The sequence below is a fragment of the Ceratotherium simum genome, chromosome 16 (genome assembly GCF_057802395.1).
Source record: "Ceratotherium simum simum isolate JZ-2026a chromosome 16, ASM5780239v1, whole genome shotgun sequence".
Classification (NCBI taxonomy): Eukaryota; Metazoa; Chordata; class Mammalia; order Perissodactyla; family Rhinocerotidae; genus Ceratotherium; species Ceratotherium simum.
In genome coordinates, this window is record NC_141915.1 from 690,271 (window position 1) to 707,071 (window position 16,801).

A 16,801-nucleotide genomic window follows, 5' to 3' on the forward strand; every position below is an offset into this window, starting at 1 on the left:
GTCCCCTTGCGCCTGTGATGGGGAGTTACAGGGGCTTCCTGTCTGCGGGATCTCGGGGCCTCCCGGAGGGGCTCCCTCTCCTGGAGAGAGTGGCGGGTCCTGGCTGTCTGTGTTGTCTGACACCTTACACGGTCGTAAGCCTGGGCCAGCTCTCAGTTCAATGGTGTTGAAAGATCCGTTCTGGAGAATTCTTACTCAGATGCATGTGTGGTCCTCAAGTGGAAGCTTGCAGGTCCCGCCACTCTGAAGCCGTTGAGTGTTACCAGTTAGCTGCCAGGCCGGGTGGCCCAGAGGGTGCTGGGGACCCCGTTGTCTTTTCCTTGAGTGCCTCTTTCACAGGCTCCCTTTTGTTTGACCCCCATTTAAATACAGGTGTTCCCTGGAGCCCTCTGCTGGCCCTCATGACCCCAGGTGGCTTCCAACTCTGTTCTCAGGCCTTGGGTGGGACCCGCGGCCACTCTGCTCAGGCTGGGGGTCTCGGGGGCTTGTCCACAGAGCCTAGAGACCTCTGCCTCAAACTGCTATGACTGGAGCCCCACGCCCCACCCCTGCCCGGGTTGGGTCCTCTTCAGGAGTCTTTGCTTGGGGGCAGATTGGGAAAAGGCATGGACTCAGTGCTGAGCCGGGCGGGGGTGGGAGGGCTGCCCTTGAGCATCCCGCTCCTCACTCACCTCCAGAGTGGGTCACCACATTCTGTGCAGGCTCATGGGTGCCACCTGGACCATCTGTCTCACTTGCCCACAGGTGGTCTTGGTCTTGTCACTCTGATCCATCTGTCACGTCAGCCACCAGTGTGGTTTTCTTAAAACACAGACCTGACCATGCTCTTTACTTATTAAAAAACCTTGAGCCTTTCGAGAGAAACATTGGGTCTCTTTCATTCTGTCACCACTGCCCAGTGCACGCATGACAGAGGGTCGGCCTCCATGACCTCGTTTAGATGGTGGTCATGCCCCATGCAGCCTGCTGGGCTCTTGGCCTTGGCTCGGGGTGGGGGCAGGGACTCCCTTTGCTTTATTATCTGGGGACAGGCCACCGTGACACTCCTCTACAGCAGCTGTTCGATTAGGGGACCTTCCTAGTATTATCCTGCTGGAAACCTCTGGGCCATCTGCAGCTGCTTCTCTCCTGTCCTTTCTCGGAAGCTGATTTGGGTTCCCTGCGAGGACATGACAGCAGAGTATCCTTTCTACCCTGCCCCGTGGAGCCGCAGCTGAGATAGAAAGAGTGTGGTGAAAGCAGTGGAGCGGGGCCCTCTGCTGGGTGGGCGGTTGTCACAGGAGCCGCACCTGACAGGCTGTTTGCCCCCTGCCCCCAGCTCACTGCCGGAGGAGAAGAACCGGAGCAGCTCCTCCTATGAGGCCTGCCCGAGGCTGAGCGACAAGCAGGACGGGGAGCACGGGGAGCCGGATGCGGAGCAGAAGAGGAGCCGCGCTCGGGAGCGGAGGCGGGAGGGGCGCTCCAAGACCTTCGACTGGGCCGAGTTTCGCCCCATCCAGCAGGCCCTGGCTCAGGAGAAGGCCAGCGCCACCCGGCCCTCCGACACCCGCCCCGAGGCAGAGCCTGGCGAGCTGGAGCGGGAGCGCGCCAGGCGGCGGGAAGAACGCCGCAAGCGCTTCGGGATGCTCGACGCCGTGGACGGGTCGGGCGCCGACGACGCGGCCCTGAGGATGGAGGTCGACCGGAGCCCGGGGCTGCCCCCAGCCGCCGACCTCAAGACGCAGAACGTCCACGTGGAGATCGAGCAGCGATGGCATCAGGTGGAGACCACCCCTCTCCGGGAAGAAAAGCAGGTGCCCATTGCCCCCCTGCACCTGTCCTCTTCTGAGGACGGAAGTGACCGGCTCTCCACTCACGAGCTGACCTCTCTGCTGGAGAAGGAGGTAACAGCCAGGGGCAGCCGTGGTGGACGGGTGGGCAGGTTCCATGCAGCAGCATTCCCCAAGCACCTGCTGGGCCCGGCAGTGGCCTGCATGGTTCAGCCACATATCACTGGATGAGATGCGGTCCCTCCCTTCAGGGACTTGCAGACCACTCAGGGAGACAGACACACAGAGAGACAAGACTTCAGAGTACAGTGCAGGTGCTGAGATACGGGAGAGGGCCAACTTGTGCAGGGTGGCAGGGAGGGAGCAGCGGGCCTTTCCAGAAAGACAGAGGAGTTCACCATGCGGCAGGGACATTGCCATTTAGAGCTGGGGTTTGCCAGAGACTAGGCTAACGGGGTTGCAGGGTCCAGGCAAGGGCCTTGTCTACCCTGTTTCAGGCACCAATTAGAGAGTTTAGGCGGGAGAGAGACATGAGCAGAGTTAGGTTTCGATCCGCACCAGGCAGCCCTGGGTCAGACAGGCTGAAGCTGAAGGCAGAGTCGCGTCCCAGTGCTTTCACGGCGGTCTGGTGACCGTCAGTGAGACCTGACAGGGGCGCAGGACAGGCAACAGGAGGCAGAGGCTGGATTCCAGATGTTCAGGATGTAAAACAGGCCCTGGGTGGTGACGCTGGTGGAGGAGAGGTGATTTCCACCATGCCCCGAGGCAAAGGAGGCCCTGTAGGTCAGCACTGGGCAGAGGCTGCACAGCTTTCTCCAGAGCAGGCCCCACAGAGCATCCCAGACACAGAGATGAGTAAGGCAGTCCCAGCATTTGTAACTAATATGTTCCGTCATGAACACGTATCCAGAAGTCAAGTCTGGGAAACTCCAACGGTGGATTTAAGTCTGCACAGGGAGTTCCGTGGCCAAGGATTGCAGCATCTCGTACCTGCCTTTTAGGAGCTCTCAACAGCGTGGTTCAAATGTATTCTTGGACATGAGTCCGAATTCAAGTTAAAGATGTGCTGCCTTGGCCTGCCTGCACTTCTCGTCTTTTTCCTGTTTTGTTAAATTCACAAGGCTGACATTTATCACTAGCATCAGCACTTTTTTTCTATTTTCCATGCCTATTTATATAATATAATAAGAAAGGCCAGATGCAATAAAATAACAGTTTAAACTCCTTGCTCTAAACTGCCAAAATGAGCCTGCCGGCCAGCAGGCCACACACTAGACTGTAAATTTGTTTTGGATGGCAATGTTGGGAAGTCACGGGTCTCCATGCCTCTCAGCACGGCACAGCCTGGCAACACCCTGCCCACCGGCTGACACCCAGCTCCCCACTTACCACAGCCCCTGGGCAGGGCAGGGCAGGTGGTCGACACAGCCCAGCTGCCAGCAGGCACTGGGGCACATTTGGGGAAGAGGTGGATGTATCAGTGGCTGGATTCAAAGCCATTGAAAGCAGGAGGGGTGTGAAGTGGCTTACTCGCTTCCCGCTTCCCGTGGAGCCCTTTCTGCAAACAGAGTCTTGGATGGAATCCATCGTATGAAGCTGGTAAAGCAGGGTTGTTTCGGTGGAAGCCAAGGCAGGGCCTGGGGTGAGGCCCGCCTCAGGGTGGCACTGGCTGTGTGGCCACACTACGGGAACCAAAAGACCCAGCGGAGCAGTCCTCCTTCTGACGCAGGCACAAAACCCGAATTTCCTGGTGGGGTCTGCACGCTGGGTCCTTAGGCAGGTATGAAGGTGATGTGGGTTCCCGGGGTAACAAGTCTGCTGGTGTTATTTACGGCTTGAGCTGGCACCTTCAGTTCCGCGTGCCGCAGACAAAGACCAGATCTGCATATCCACTGCAGTGTGGACACGCGGAAGGCCAGCAAAGGAACCCGTGTGCGCGCCAGGCCAGCTAGAGTCGGAAACGCCACCATGTGCCTGTGCTGTGCTGCCGCTTCTGTTGGTTGCCATTGTTTTGCTTAAAAATGTGTCTTTTTGCCAACAGTTGGAGCAGAGCCAGAAGGAGGCTTCGGACCTTCTGGAGCAGAACCGGCTCCTGCAAGACCAGCTGAGGGTGGCTCTGGGCCGGGAACAGAGCGCCCGGGAGGGCTACGTGCTGCAGGTAGGGCTGAGGGGCTGCCACGGCCCTCAAGGTGCACTCAGGGGCTTCAGTGTGAAGGACCCAGGCAGGCTAGGAATGTGCAAAACCTGGCTGAGCAGGGGGCAGCCGCTCCCAGGTCCTGTGAGCAGTGAGCCACAGGTTAGGGCTCTCAATGCAGTGGACCCTGTTTCTTTTTCCTCCTAGTATGGCATTTTGGAGAATCTGCCTGAAACCTCTATATCTAAGGGTTTGTTCTTTGTTTTTTTAGCAAAATAACTTGGTTATCTTTCCTTTTGGCTCTCAAAGTACCCAATCTCTATTTATTATAAACACCACATATTTGCATGTCATTTCTCATTGTTTTCACGATAGCAGTATTAGGCCCATTTGACAGAGTGAAGAAGTTGAGTAACAGCCAGCCAAGTGCCGCCTTATGACCAAGTTAGTGGCAGAGCTAGAACTGGTTCCCTGTTCCTGACTGTGTCTGTACCACAACTACAGAGCAACCTGGGGCTATTGCCACAAGCCTAGAGGCCCCGCTTCTTGCTTTCTGCCTAGGCTGAAGTTTCAGGGGGAAAATGTGGCCACCCAGCCCCGAGCCAACCTGCCCGGCAGCCTGGAGCGGGGATGAGGAGGGCAGCAGCCCGAGTCCTGAGCTGAGAGCCCAAACCCAGCATCCTCCACCAGAGATCTCTGTGCCAGAATCCTGGCCAGCAGGCAGGCTCACAGAGCAGTGGGCACTGCTGCCGTGTCTCGCCAGGCAGGAGGTCCCCAGGACGGGGCAGGCCAGCACAGGCTGACTGTCCTGCAGCGTTCCAGGCCCTGTTCTAGTTCTCGGGTACCAGACAACATGCTCCTGCCCTGTCGAGTTGATGTGCTGGTGGGGAGAGGTGATTGATGAGTGATTGCTGGGGAACAGCAAGATGGAATGATGGAATGGAGGACTCGAGCTCTCAGCCAAGCCTAAGGACACGGCATTCAAGTCAGGATCCTGCCACTGACTGGTAGAGGCTGGTACCCCTACCCCGCAGCGTCAGCCTCCTTAGCCTTGTAGACTTGATCTTGTCTCTGTGATACGTTGCTTTGTGAACATTTCCAGACTGCAGTGCACTGGCCTTCTCAATCAGAGCCGTCTCGGGCAGCATATAGACCCTCTGGCAGAGTCTGTCTCCGCCTCTCTCCGCACCGATTTTGTTTCCTGTGCCTTCTCTTTCTCCCCCAGCTTTGAACATGGCCCTGGGTGCCCTGTGTGCCCTGGACCCTCCCCCCAGCCCCTCCAACTGTAGTTACTGCCATGCCCAGTCCAGACTCTCGGGCACTGGGAACTGGTGATGGTGGGCATCCCTGTTTTCTACATGTCTCACTCCAGGGCTTTCTGGGTCACTTGTACAGACCCCCTAGGTTTGGGGAGCATCTTTTCAAACCTTGGTTGGGCCCCCATCCTACACAAATTCACTTCATGTCAGGTGGTAGAGATACTAGCAGCAGATTTTGCACATTGCTAACCTAAGAACCTGCCTCCATGTCTAGCTTAGATGATTGCATGAGCCTGCACTGAAGCCCCTGTCAGTCAGCACTTCGCAGAGTGGTCTCTTAACACTTTCCCGCTAGGTCTAATCATGGGTTACTTGTAACCCCCCTTTGTGCTTTGAAAATGCTAATAATCAAAAGTCTGAATGAGCAAGGGGCTTTTGGGGTTAAGGGTCAGGAGGAGTCGGCTGCTCGGGGTAGACGCTGTGCTAACTGTGCTGGGAGGAGGAGCTTGCATGGTTTGGAGTCGAGTGTGGAGTGTGACTTTAACTTAAGGTACCTGAGTGTCACATCTGTGGCTTCCCTGCCAGCAGACCTAGAGGGAGCCACAGGCAGGCCAGATCCTTAGGCTGGGCTCTTCTCACTCTTGTTCATGTTCTTGTTTTCTTACATTAATTAGCTCTGTCTATTCTGCATGCCTTTCAGTTTGGGGAGTTTTGTTTCATTTGTGTTTTTTATTTTTTGCATGCTTCACTTTCTTATTTTAATTCCACAAAGGTTTGTTTGTTTTGTTGATTATCATTTTACCCCATGGTTTCTGTTTTCCCCTCGTTTTGTCTTCTCACAGGTAGAGATTAGTTCTTCTTGTCACTGTAGAGGACGGGCTCCACTTCCCAAAGGAGAATGTTTCCATGTCACCTTGCTGACATCCCCAACAGTTCCTCCCTTCCTTCTCTCCCTGTCCTAGAAGGAAGTGACGTCACCCGAGCCCTGGTCTGCGCTTTTTAGGGTTTGTTGTCTAGAGCCGTGTACCTTTGTTTTCCGAGACAAACAAGCAGGTGCCGACGCTCTGCTCCTCCCCGTCCTCCTTCCTGGCCTCCCTTGTTCTTCAGTCCTCGTTTTCCTTATCAGTGTGCTCCATTATTCAGTTTTGTTTGGTTTATTTCTCTAGAAGCTGTTCAGTTAGAGCTGTTTCGATGTTATTGTCCATGTTTTCTGTTTACCTAGAAGCAGCTACTTACCAAAAAAATTAAGATGATTTGTTGGATTTTTGTTTAATAAAAAAAAAATTGTGCAAAGGATAAAAAGCAAAAACCCACCAAGGAACTTTTCTGTGGTTGACCCTGGCCAGAGGTGTGACACTCAGAACTGGGAGGCCCGAGTGTTACTAACCAGTGTTTAATCGGTTTTTTTAAGACTGAAGTGGCCACCTCCCCATCCGGTGCCTGGCAGAGGCTCCATAGAGTCAACCAAGATCTCCAAAGTGAGCTGGAGGCCCAGTGCCAGCGCCAGGAGCTGATCACGCAGCAGATCCAGTCCCTGAAGCGTAGCTATGGGGAGGCCAAGGATGCGATCCGGCACCACGAGGCCGAGATCCGGAGCCTCCAGGCGAGGCTCAGCAACGCCGCTGCCGAGCTCACCATCAAGGAGCAGGCGCTGGCCAAGCTCAAGGGCGACCTGAGGCTGGAGAAGGACAAGGTCCGTGAGCAGCTGGAGGAGTGGCAGCACAGTGAGGCGGCGCTGAGCGGGCAGCTGCAGGCCAGCGAGCAGAAGCTCAAGAGCGCGGAGGCCCTGCTGCTGGAGAAGACGCAGGAGCTGCGGGACCTGGAGATGCAGCAGGCGCTGCAGAGGGACCGGCAGAAGGAGGTGCAGAGGCTGCAGGAGCGCATCGCCGACCTCAGCCAGCAGCTCAGCGCCAGTGAGCAGGCCCAGAGGCTGATGGAGGAGAAGCTGCAGAGGAACTATGAGCTGCTGCTCGAGAGCTGTGAGAAGGAGAAGCAGGTGCTGCTGCGGAACCTGAAGGAGGTGGAAGACAAGGCCAGCGCCTACGAGGACCAGCTCCAGGACCACGAGCAGCAGCTGGAGGTCCTCCAGAAGGAGAAGCTGAGCGCCAAGTGTGAGGGCAGCGAGGTAGTGCGCCGGCTGGAGGAGCGGCTGGAGATGAAGGAGGCCAGCATCCAGAAGCTGGCCGAGCACGTCCAGAGCCTCAGGGACGAGCGGGACCTGATTAGGCAGCGGTTCCAGGAGCTGAGGGATCGCGTGGCCCTGTCTGACGGGGACCTTGCTGAGCTTCAGGAGAAGCTGAGGGGAAGAGAGGCAGACTACCAGAGCCTGGAGCACTCCTACAGGAGGGTGGCCAGCCAGCTCCAGAGCATGCACACGCTGCTGAAAGATAAGGAGGAAGAGCTGAAGCACATCAAGGAAGTGCATGAGAAAGTTCTGGAAAAGAAAGATCAGGACCTCAATGAGGCTTTGGTTAAAATGGTTGCCTTGGGGAGCAGCTTAGAGGAAACAGAAATGAAGCTCCAGGCAAAGGAAGAGATTTTAAGAACATTTGCAAAGGTGTCTTCAGAGGACACAGAGGAGCCTCGGAGCTCCCTGGAAGAAGCAGAGGAGGCTGGCTTCGTGCTCTCAGGCCCAGAGCTCCCTGCCACGGGCGCTTCCCCAGGTTTACCACACTCGGTGCTTGAGGAGGAGGACCCGGGGGCTGCCCCCGGGGAGGAACGTGGCGACAGCAGCCCCCAGAGGGAAGACGGCGTGGTGCCCCTGAAGTCTGAAGTGCCTGACGGGGAGGGGCACCTGCAGAGCACGGCAAAACCCGACCCAGGAGTACCCGGTGTTAAAAGGCAAAGAATCCGGTTCTCCACAATCCAGTGCCAAAAGTACACCCACCCCGATGGGTCCGAGAAGACCTGGACCAGCAGCACGTCTTCCGACACCAGTCAGGACCGGTCGCCCTCGGAGGAAAGCATGTCCTCAGAGGCCACCCCCAGCTCACTCCCTGCGACCAGCGACTCTGACACCTACCTCTCCATAATACACTCCCTGGAGACCAAACTCTACATCACGGAGGAGAAGCTCAAAGACGTGACGGTGAAGCTGGAGAGCCAGCAGGGCCAGAGCCAGGAGGCCCTGCTTGCGCTGCACCAGCAGTGGGCCAGCACTGAGGCCCGGCTGCGCGAGCAGCTCCATGCTAGCCTGCTCCAGGTCGGAGCACTGGCCTCCCAGCTGGAGCAGGAAAGACAGGCGAGGGCGAAGGTAGTGGAAGATCACGTCGGGGAGCTTGGTGACTTCCAGGTAAAAAACAGTCAGGCCCTAGCCTGCTTAGAAAACTGCCGAGAACAGCTCCGATCTTTGCCGGGGGCCAGCCAGGAGGAAGCGCAGGATGTAGGAGCGAGCCCCCTGGCTAGCGTGGAGAGCGCGCTGGTCAGCACCATCCAGGCCCTGCACCACTGGCCAGCTCCTACAGACAGTGGGGCCCACGCTCAGCTAGAGGAGGGAAGTTTCTTGGAGAGAGGGAAGGCGACTTCGCAGCAGCCACCACACCAGCCTGAACTGACCGAGGAGGAGCAGCTGAAGCTCCTTTCTGATCAAATAGCTTTGGAAGCCTCACTGATCAATCAAATAGCAGACTCTTTAAAAAACACAACATCAGATATCTCGCGCATTCTCCACGAGATTGCTCAGTCAGGAAAGTTGCCACTGGAGTCTGAGAGTGCTGCCATCTGTCCTGGGGCCCCAGCAGACACCTGGGCTAAGAAGGTGCTGGTAGATGGCGAGTTCTGGAGCCAGGTTGAGTCCCTGAGTAAGCACCTGGGGACCCTTGCAGGAGAGGCAACTGGTGCATCAGGAGGGGGGCAGAGGAGCATCCCACAGGCCCTGGTCCCCGCCCTCGCAGACGCCACGTGGGTCAGGGCAGAGCTCAGTTTCGCTGTGCAGTCGGTGAGGGAGTCCTTCCAGCGAAGGTTGCAGAGCGTCCAGGAGACCCTCCGGGGGACCCGGACAGCCCTGCAGCAGCACAAGTGCATGCTGGGGGAAATCCTTGGGGCCTACCGCACCCCTGACTTTGAGAGAGTGATGCAGCAGGTCTCAGAAGCCCTCGAGTTCCCAGCGGGCGTTGAAGATGGTGCACAGGCGTCCTGGGACTTGAGCCTGTTAGGAGAAATGCTGAGTCGTCAGGACGCAGCTCTCACCCAGGAGCCCTTTCACTTGTCCGACCAGAGCTCTGGGGCCCTTGTTGCTATTCAGGAGGAACTCGCCCTGCAGCTTAAAGATAAAGCCAGCCTCTTAGGGGAGATATCTGCGGCTTTAACCTCACTTCCCCCTGTGGAGTCAGTAAGAGATTGTCAGAAGCTTCTCCAGGCATCCCGGAATCTCTCCTATAACACTTGTTTGGGAGGCCTCGGTCAGTATTCTTCGTTACTAGTTCAAGATGCAATTATTCAGGCTCAGGTGTGTTATGCAGCCTGCAAAATCCGGCTGGAGTATGAAAAGGAGCGCCAGTGCTACCAGGAGTCCCGGCAGAGCAGGGCTGCCTCCTGCCAGGAGCACCAGCAAGCTGCTGGGGCCCTAAGGGAGCAGTACGAGGAACTGCTGCGGAAGCAGAAGAGCGAGTACCTGGAAGTGATTGCCATCGTTGAAAGGCAAAACGCAGAGCTCAAGGCCAAGGTCACGCAGCTGGACCATCAGCAGAAGTGCCTGGAAGAAGTGGAAAGCAAACACAGCGAGAACATATTTGCCCTGCAAGGGAGGTACGAGGAGGAGATCAGGTGTGTGGTGGAGCAGTTGAACAGAGCGGAGAACACGCTGCAGGCCGAGCACAGCAGAGTCCTGAGCCAGCTAGATGCCTCCGTCAGAGACAGGCAGGACATGGAGAGGCACCACGTGGAGCAGATGCAGACCCTGGAGGACAAGTTCCAACTCAAGATCAAAGAGCTGCAGACAATCCACGAGGAAGAGCTGAGGACCTTGCAGGAGCACTACTCGCAGAGCCTGCAGTGCCTACAGGAGGCCCTCTGCCGCTGCCAGACGCAGCACCCGGAAGCCCTGCCGGCCCCTAGCCCTCCGAGCAGCCCTCACCAGCCCAGAGGTGCTCTGCAGGCGGTTGCGGGGGAGGCCGAGGCCATGACGGGGCTGAGAGAGCGCATCCAGGAGCTGGAGGCCCAGATGGATGTCATGCGGGAGGAGCTGGAGCACAAGGACCTGGAGGGCAGTGCGGCCACGCTGCGGGAGAAGTACCAGAAAGACTTTGAGAACCTGAAGGTTTCAAAGCATCGTTCATTTGCAGAGCAGTCGAGGGACAGGCATTTTCCTACTTGGGGGGGGCCAGTGTCTGGCCATCAGGCTCTCGGGGTGGAGCTGGGAGACGATTCTTGGCTCTAAGTTACTGCACAAGCAGAGTCGAGTCGACGTCCTGCTCCTCCCTTGCCTCCTCGCTGGCTCTGGTGCGGTCTCAGAGCAGGGCCTGGGCAAGGGTCTAGCCTCCTGGTCAACATCCCCTGCCAGGAAAGAGGACTAGCAGGAGGAGAACACGGTTGCTGGGAGAGAGGGAGAGAAGCAAGCAGCATCTCTGAGTCCCCCAGCAGGGGAGGTCTCCGCTCTCCCCCTCCTGGCCTCACCCTCTCCCACCCCTGCAGAACCCTGCACCTCCAGGCCCATGCAGACCCAAACCTGAGGGGAAGAGCCCAGGAGAGACTGCCAGAGACTCCCTTAGAGGGTCGTCTCCTTCTGTCTATACCTAAGAGAGCAGAGCTGGGGTTCCCAGAAGACAGGAATATTTACAAGACAGTGTCGAGAGTCACTCTCCCACCCCAACTCTGTGGGGAAGTGGCGTTTAATGGGCCCTCAATGTAAAAAGGGTTTTTCTACCCAGCATGGCTTTCCGCCGCTAGTATTGCTTCCCCAGGAGCTTGGAGAAATGGCCTTTCCTCAGTAACTGTCCCCCGCACTCCATTTCACAGTCTGCCTCATTAGGCAAAATACCTAGGCCCTGGCACACAAGGGTGACATTCCCAGGCCCCTTGGGGCGTTGGGCCATATGGAGCCGTCCAGGTTCTCGCCCACTGCCTTTGTAAACAGAGATGCCTGCGTGCGTGCACGTGGCTGCCCAGAATTGCCTCTGAGCTCCTCGGCATTATCGCCTTGGGCTTCTCTCTGTCCCTCAGAGCTGCACCAGTAAATGCCCAGGCTCCTCACGAGCGCTCCATCCCCAGTCAGGCCTCCAGTGAGATGGCGCCTCCTCAGCCTGCGTGCAGAGCTGGCTCCGGGCTGCAGACAGCTGCTCTGCTGCTCCTGCCAAACACTTCTGATGCTGCTATTCAGCAGGATCCCGTGGTTCTGTTCCCCCGCAGCTCATTCCTCTAGCTCTGAGAGGACAAGAGATGTGCGGTGGGTCAGCAGTGTGTGCTTCACCTCGGCCTGACGACACAGCCCACTGACCAGAGACAAGCACGTGTGGTCGCTCGGGCGGCCCAGAGACCATTTTCACTGTCCTTTACCCAAGCCAGTCAAAACCTTTTGAGAACCGTTATGAATCGTGAAAAAGCTTCAAGGGCTGTTTTCCGAAAATGCACAGAAGATGCCCCTGTGGCATGCAGTATAGGTGACGCAGCATCAGACGGGCCAGGTGCGCCTTTAAAAGGGATTTGCACCAGCGCTGTTTCCCAGTGCCCTTCCCGCAGAGCGCCCAGCAGCTGCCCACAACATCCCACAGGGCTCTGTGGGCAGGTGCACAGGGAGCCGAGGGCTGCTCCCTGCATGGAGAGCTGCTGCTGTCTGCTGCCCAGAGCCTGCTGCACAGTGAGGCACTATCAGCCCCACGTCCGGTGGCCGGGCACAGATAAGGCCCAGACCGTGGCATCGTACCACCAGTGAGCAAGAAATCAGAAAGGAGAAAACTACTTTGTGTTGACAAACCGGCCAGGGGTTGTGCTGGGGCCCAGTGGCCCCATCAGTGATGCAGGTTGGGTTGGGGGCCTCTGGTAGCATTTCTCTGGGGGCTTGGCCACTGCCTGTTCCATGCATCCTCTGTCCTGTGCCTGTGGGCATCCAGCCCATCCGCAGGTTTCTCACTGACCCCGTGAGACATGCAGAAATTACAACCAACAGCACTATTGAGGGGCCCGGGTCAGAGCTCTGACTTGGTGCAGATTTTTACCCGGGTCAGGCAGACTGGGGTCTTGGCCTGCCGGGTCCTCCTCTGACAGTCACAGGCTGACACCTTCCCTCACGATTCTGCAAAGTAGTCATTGAGGAACTTTTATTGATCCCAGGGATTATTGGCTTAAACATTTAAATTTGTTTACAGATTAATCATTTTTTAACACATGTGCTCTTCAAGGAATCAGCTGATCTTTAAAGATACCTCAGAGTTTCTGTAGGAAGAATTCTGAGCCTTATCTGTAGTCTGAAGCACTCAAATCAAACTAACCCTTATAAGACCTACTAACTGTGTGTTCACTGAGAAGCCATGTGTGAAGCAGAGCCTGCTGGCGGGAAGGCGAGGGGCTGGAGCCAGCCTGGGGCTGGGGCCACAGCTCTAGGCTTCCTCCAGCTGTCCTGTGTGGGAGGGTGGGGAGGGGAGGCCGATGGCTCCCAGATGGGAGCCACTGGGAGAAGGAATGCCCAGGGACTAGTGGACGGCAGTTAAGACCGTGTGCCCCGTACAGCAGATCTGTTGCAGTGAAGTCCAGACTGTGACCCTGAGTTTGAAAATACTGAATGGAGGATCTCAGAAAGGCCTCTAGTGACTGTGGGGCACAAGTAAAGACACCCAGGTGTGATGATTTGGTTTCTTGAATCCATGTGCAGGAAGACTGACCAAGTAGTATAGGGTTGTGAGGGGGTAGCCCCCCCATGCTTGCATTTGGAATGTAACATGGCCACATTCTTCTAGTTTTTAAAAATCACTGAAAGGCCTGATCCCTACTCTGAAACAGATCTTGCAAGGGATTTAGACAGAAAGTGTGCTTCCATACACAGAACAGCTGCACATAGCACCCCTCACGGCTGTGTGACACGCTCACCTGCCCTGTTGATAAGAGTGACTCTGAGAAGCCAAGCCTCAAATATAGCCTTCCCAGTGTGCATGTGTAGGGTGGTCTGATCCCTTCTCAAGGCCTACCTTGTCCTTACTCCCCACTCATGTCCAGGTGATAAACCAACCCAGGTTGTAATGAGGCACAGACGAGTTTGGAGAGCAGTTCCTTTGTTTTGTGTCTCAGGACAGTTAGTGGAGTCCCTAGTTAATGCCCCTCTTTGTACTCCTTCAAAAGAAAAAGGAAGGAGGACGCAGGCTGGAAGGGAAGAGATTGTATAACCTAATCCAGTTCCCTCAGTGGACACCTGAGAGGTGAAATGACCAGGCGAGGGTGGCCAGCTGGTTAGTGCAGGGCCCCTGGCTCTTGCGTGTGTGTGTACACACATGCGCACACACACACACACCCGTCCTCCTGGGTTACCCTCATCTGCAGCATGGCCGTGGCTCCCTCTAGCTGACAAAGACTCCCCACTGTTTACGACTGCTCATGAAATGCCCAGTTTGTGCCTGGCACTGAGAGCTGCACGCTATATACCTCACACTGGGGGTATGGTATACAGAGACAGCCTCTGCAGCTCACTCCTCTCCCTCCCTCTCGTTAGTCCCACCTGGCAGGAATGCTATCAAGGTCCAGGGTTGCCTAATGTAAATTCCAGGGCAACCTCTTCCTACCCACAATACCAACTCTTTCCATGGAGAAATGAGATTCAGAACAATCACAGAAATAAGACAGAATTTATAGGTGTAAACACCCATTTCTAAATGCTGTGGTGGCATAAATATGCCCAGTAGCACCAGTGGGAGTCTGCAGACAGCCCTCAGGTGGCCCCCCTGGCCCAGTGCTCAGCTGTGGAGAGCGTGCTGTCCACACCAGGGAGCCTGGAAGGGCAGGGCTGCTGGTCTATTTCTTAAACAACACACCCAACTCAGAGGTAAAGAAACAAAAGTCAATCAAGTCCCTCTTACACCTTGCAGGCCACATGCGAGCGAGGGTTTGCAGCGATGGAAGAAACGCACCAGAAGAAGATTGAAGACCTGCAGAGGCAGCACCAGCGGGAACTGGAGAAACTGCGGGAGGAGAAGGACCGCCTCCTGGCCGAGGAGACCGCGGCCACCATCTCAGGTGGGGTGGGCCTAGTGGCCAGTTTAACCTAAGGCAGGACAGGTGGCAGACTTTTTCTAAGCTGAATGTACAGCTCAGAGCAATGAGCGGCCTTCACACTGCCTCTTGGCTGCAATTTAAGCTTCATTATCCAAGAGAATTCCTCTTCGACAGTTCTCCCCGAGGAAAAGGCCAGTTTTAGGAGCCCTTTGAGAGCTTGCAAGCCTAGAGCCCGCACACCCGGCTACACACGAGGGGCTGCCCCAGCCTTGGCAGTCTGATCAGTGGCATTTCCCTGACAGACACCTGTCAGTATAAGACCGTCTCTGCCTGGAGTGCCCCGTAACAGCAGAGCACAGAGATTTTGTAGCTTCTACCTGACAAAAAAGCTTTGTCATAGCCAACGTGCTCTGCCCTGAGCAAGCACAACACCATCAGTTCTGTGTTACCCTCCCTTTATATAATTATACTTTACAGTGGTTTATTAGTACCAAGGAAGAAAATATACCAACCTGAAAGCTTGTTTATTGTATAAACTCATGTTTATTTAATTAGTTTGGTTTTCTTCTAACATCAAAAAAATGCACCTGCATCCCTTTTGTTGGGGGTGGTTCCCTGGGAATTCTGCCCCACTGTGTCTCCCTCAGAGGAGTGGTTAGGGAGAGGCCGGCCTGCCTGCTGATGGGTTCAGTATTAGCAGTGGGCACACATCACCGTGCTGTCGACTGTACCCCCCAAGCCTCTTGGCACTGACGGCCATGTCCTTGCCTGCAGCCATTGAAGCCATGAAGAACGCCCACCGGGAGGAGATGGAGCGTGAGTTGGAGAAGAGCCAGCGCTCCCAGATCAGCAGCATCAACTCAGATGTTGAGGCCCTGCGGAGGCAGTACCTGTGAGTCAGCCTCCTGCCCAGGGAGGCAGCCCTGGTGGGAGGGGCTGGAGGGAGCCCCTTCAGGAGGGGAGCAACACCTTCCCCGTGTCCTGGCAAGAGCCACAAAGCTGCAGGTCCTGAGGTGGCGCTGGTGGAGGCGCATGGCGCTGAGGTAGCCCAGATCCTTCTTTCCCGAGGGGCCGAGCGCCATCCGAGGGTCACTGAGCCGCCGGCTCTCATGGCCCAGGTGTGCTTCCTGTCACTGAAGCAAGCAAACAGAAACTAATCACTCACATCTAAAGACCAAGATGCGGCAAAGGAGGTGTTACAGATACTAGCTGTTCTTCAAGACTGACTTCAGAGCCCATCCCCAGGAATCTGTTCTCTCCGTCAGCTGCTGCTGCCTTAGCAGCTTGCGCGAGGAGGTGACCTCCTAGAGAGGGTCCGGTGCCTGATGCCCGATGCTCTGTGGCTTGTGTGGCAGAAGCAGGGCACAATCTGTCGTTTATGGAAAAGCATGTGTGCTGAGTCCCTTTCCGTAGGCGAGAGAATGAAGAGCACACCAGCACAGCCACTCGGGATTTCCCTCAGTGGGACTAGCACCACCAGGAGCTGCTGAGTTGGCCGCTGCGAGAGCCATGCAGAGCTAGCCTTTACTGGGGGTCTTTGCAACATGATAGAATCAGGGTCCCTGCCTCTCCGGGGTGCCCATTCTGTGCTGTCATGCTCACCTCGGCTAGAGGGGGTGACAGGTACATGGGGCCCAGACAGCTCGCCCTGAGGCCCCTCGTCCTTGGTTCCACCAGTGAGAGAAACAGCCCTTCTCAAGGAGTTCAGGGTGACCAAGAACAGTGTCCTGAGGCTTCAATTTTCTGAGCGTGGACAGAGCCTGGTACTGGGTTATCAGACACAGGTCGCCTCCAGAGTTAGTGCTGACAACAAATGACCACTGGCAGGAGTGAGTGCATTCTCCCCTGGCGTCACGAGAGGCAGTGTGTGCGACTATTAAGCTACTTGAAGGAGGACTGGGGAGTGGTCCTCAGAACAGATTTCTGTAAACCTGAGGTACTTGCTAAGTTGTTCCCTTATTTAGCTGGATACAAACTTGTTGAGAACAAAACGCCTAGGGTCTGCCCTCTTGTGGCTCGTCGCCCTCGAGTCTCGCCGAGGGGCGCAGAGCCTTTCAGGGCCTGGGCCCGGGGGAGGGCAGAGGCGTGAGTGCTGGGCTCTCCGCAGGGAGGAGCTGCAGTCAGTGCAGCGGGAGCTGGAGGTGCTCTCGGAGCAGTACTCGCAGAAGTGCCTGGAGAACGCCCACCTGGCCCAGGCGCTGGAGGCCGAGCGGCAGGCCCTGCGGCAGTGCCAGCGCGAGAACCAGGAGCTCAACGCCCACAATCAGGTGAGCCTGTGCTGGAGCGCGCCGGGCCTCACCGCGAGGTGGCCCCAGGTCCCTGAGCCACAGAGCCGTGACAGGAACTCACTACAGGTGGTGGAGCCAGGGCCGTTTTGGACTTTGGCTCCAGCCCTGTTGCAGACTCTAAAATGTCTCAGGTTCTTCTCCTGAGCATCTCTGAATTTCTGCTTGTCGTTGCTGGGCCGGGCCTAGGAAGGTCATTGTGCTCGGTCCCAGTCTCCC

At 56.4% G+C, this 16,801-nt stretch overlaps 1 protein-coding gene across 7 annotated transcripts in view; it reads left to right on the top strand.

The window, feature by feature from the left end:
• Positions 1-16,801, top strand: part of MPRIP (myosin phosphatase Rho interacting protein) — a 141,182-nt gene that overhangs the window by 114,699 nt on the left and 9,682 nt on the right. For 6 of the 7 annotated variants that reach the window (XM_087440263.1, XM_087440262.1, XM_087440261.1 and 3 more), the window contains 6 exons: positions 1,319-1,883; positions 3,811-3,927; positions 6,574-10,419; positions 14,171-14,318; positions 15,072-15,189; positions 16,405-16,564. In XM_087440263.1, the coding sequence (XP_087296389.1) occupies positions 1,319-1,883; positions 3,811-3,927; positions 6,574-10,419; positions 14,171-14,318; positions 15,072-15,189; positions 16,405-16,564 (4,954 nt within the window). The remainder of the gene's footprint in view (positions 1-1,318; positions 1,884-3,810; positions 3,928-6,573; positions 10,420-14,170; positions 14,319-15,071; positions 15,190-16,404; positions 16,565-16,801) is intronic. The other variant, XM_087440266.1, reaches the window with a different exon arrangement.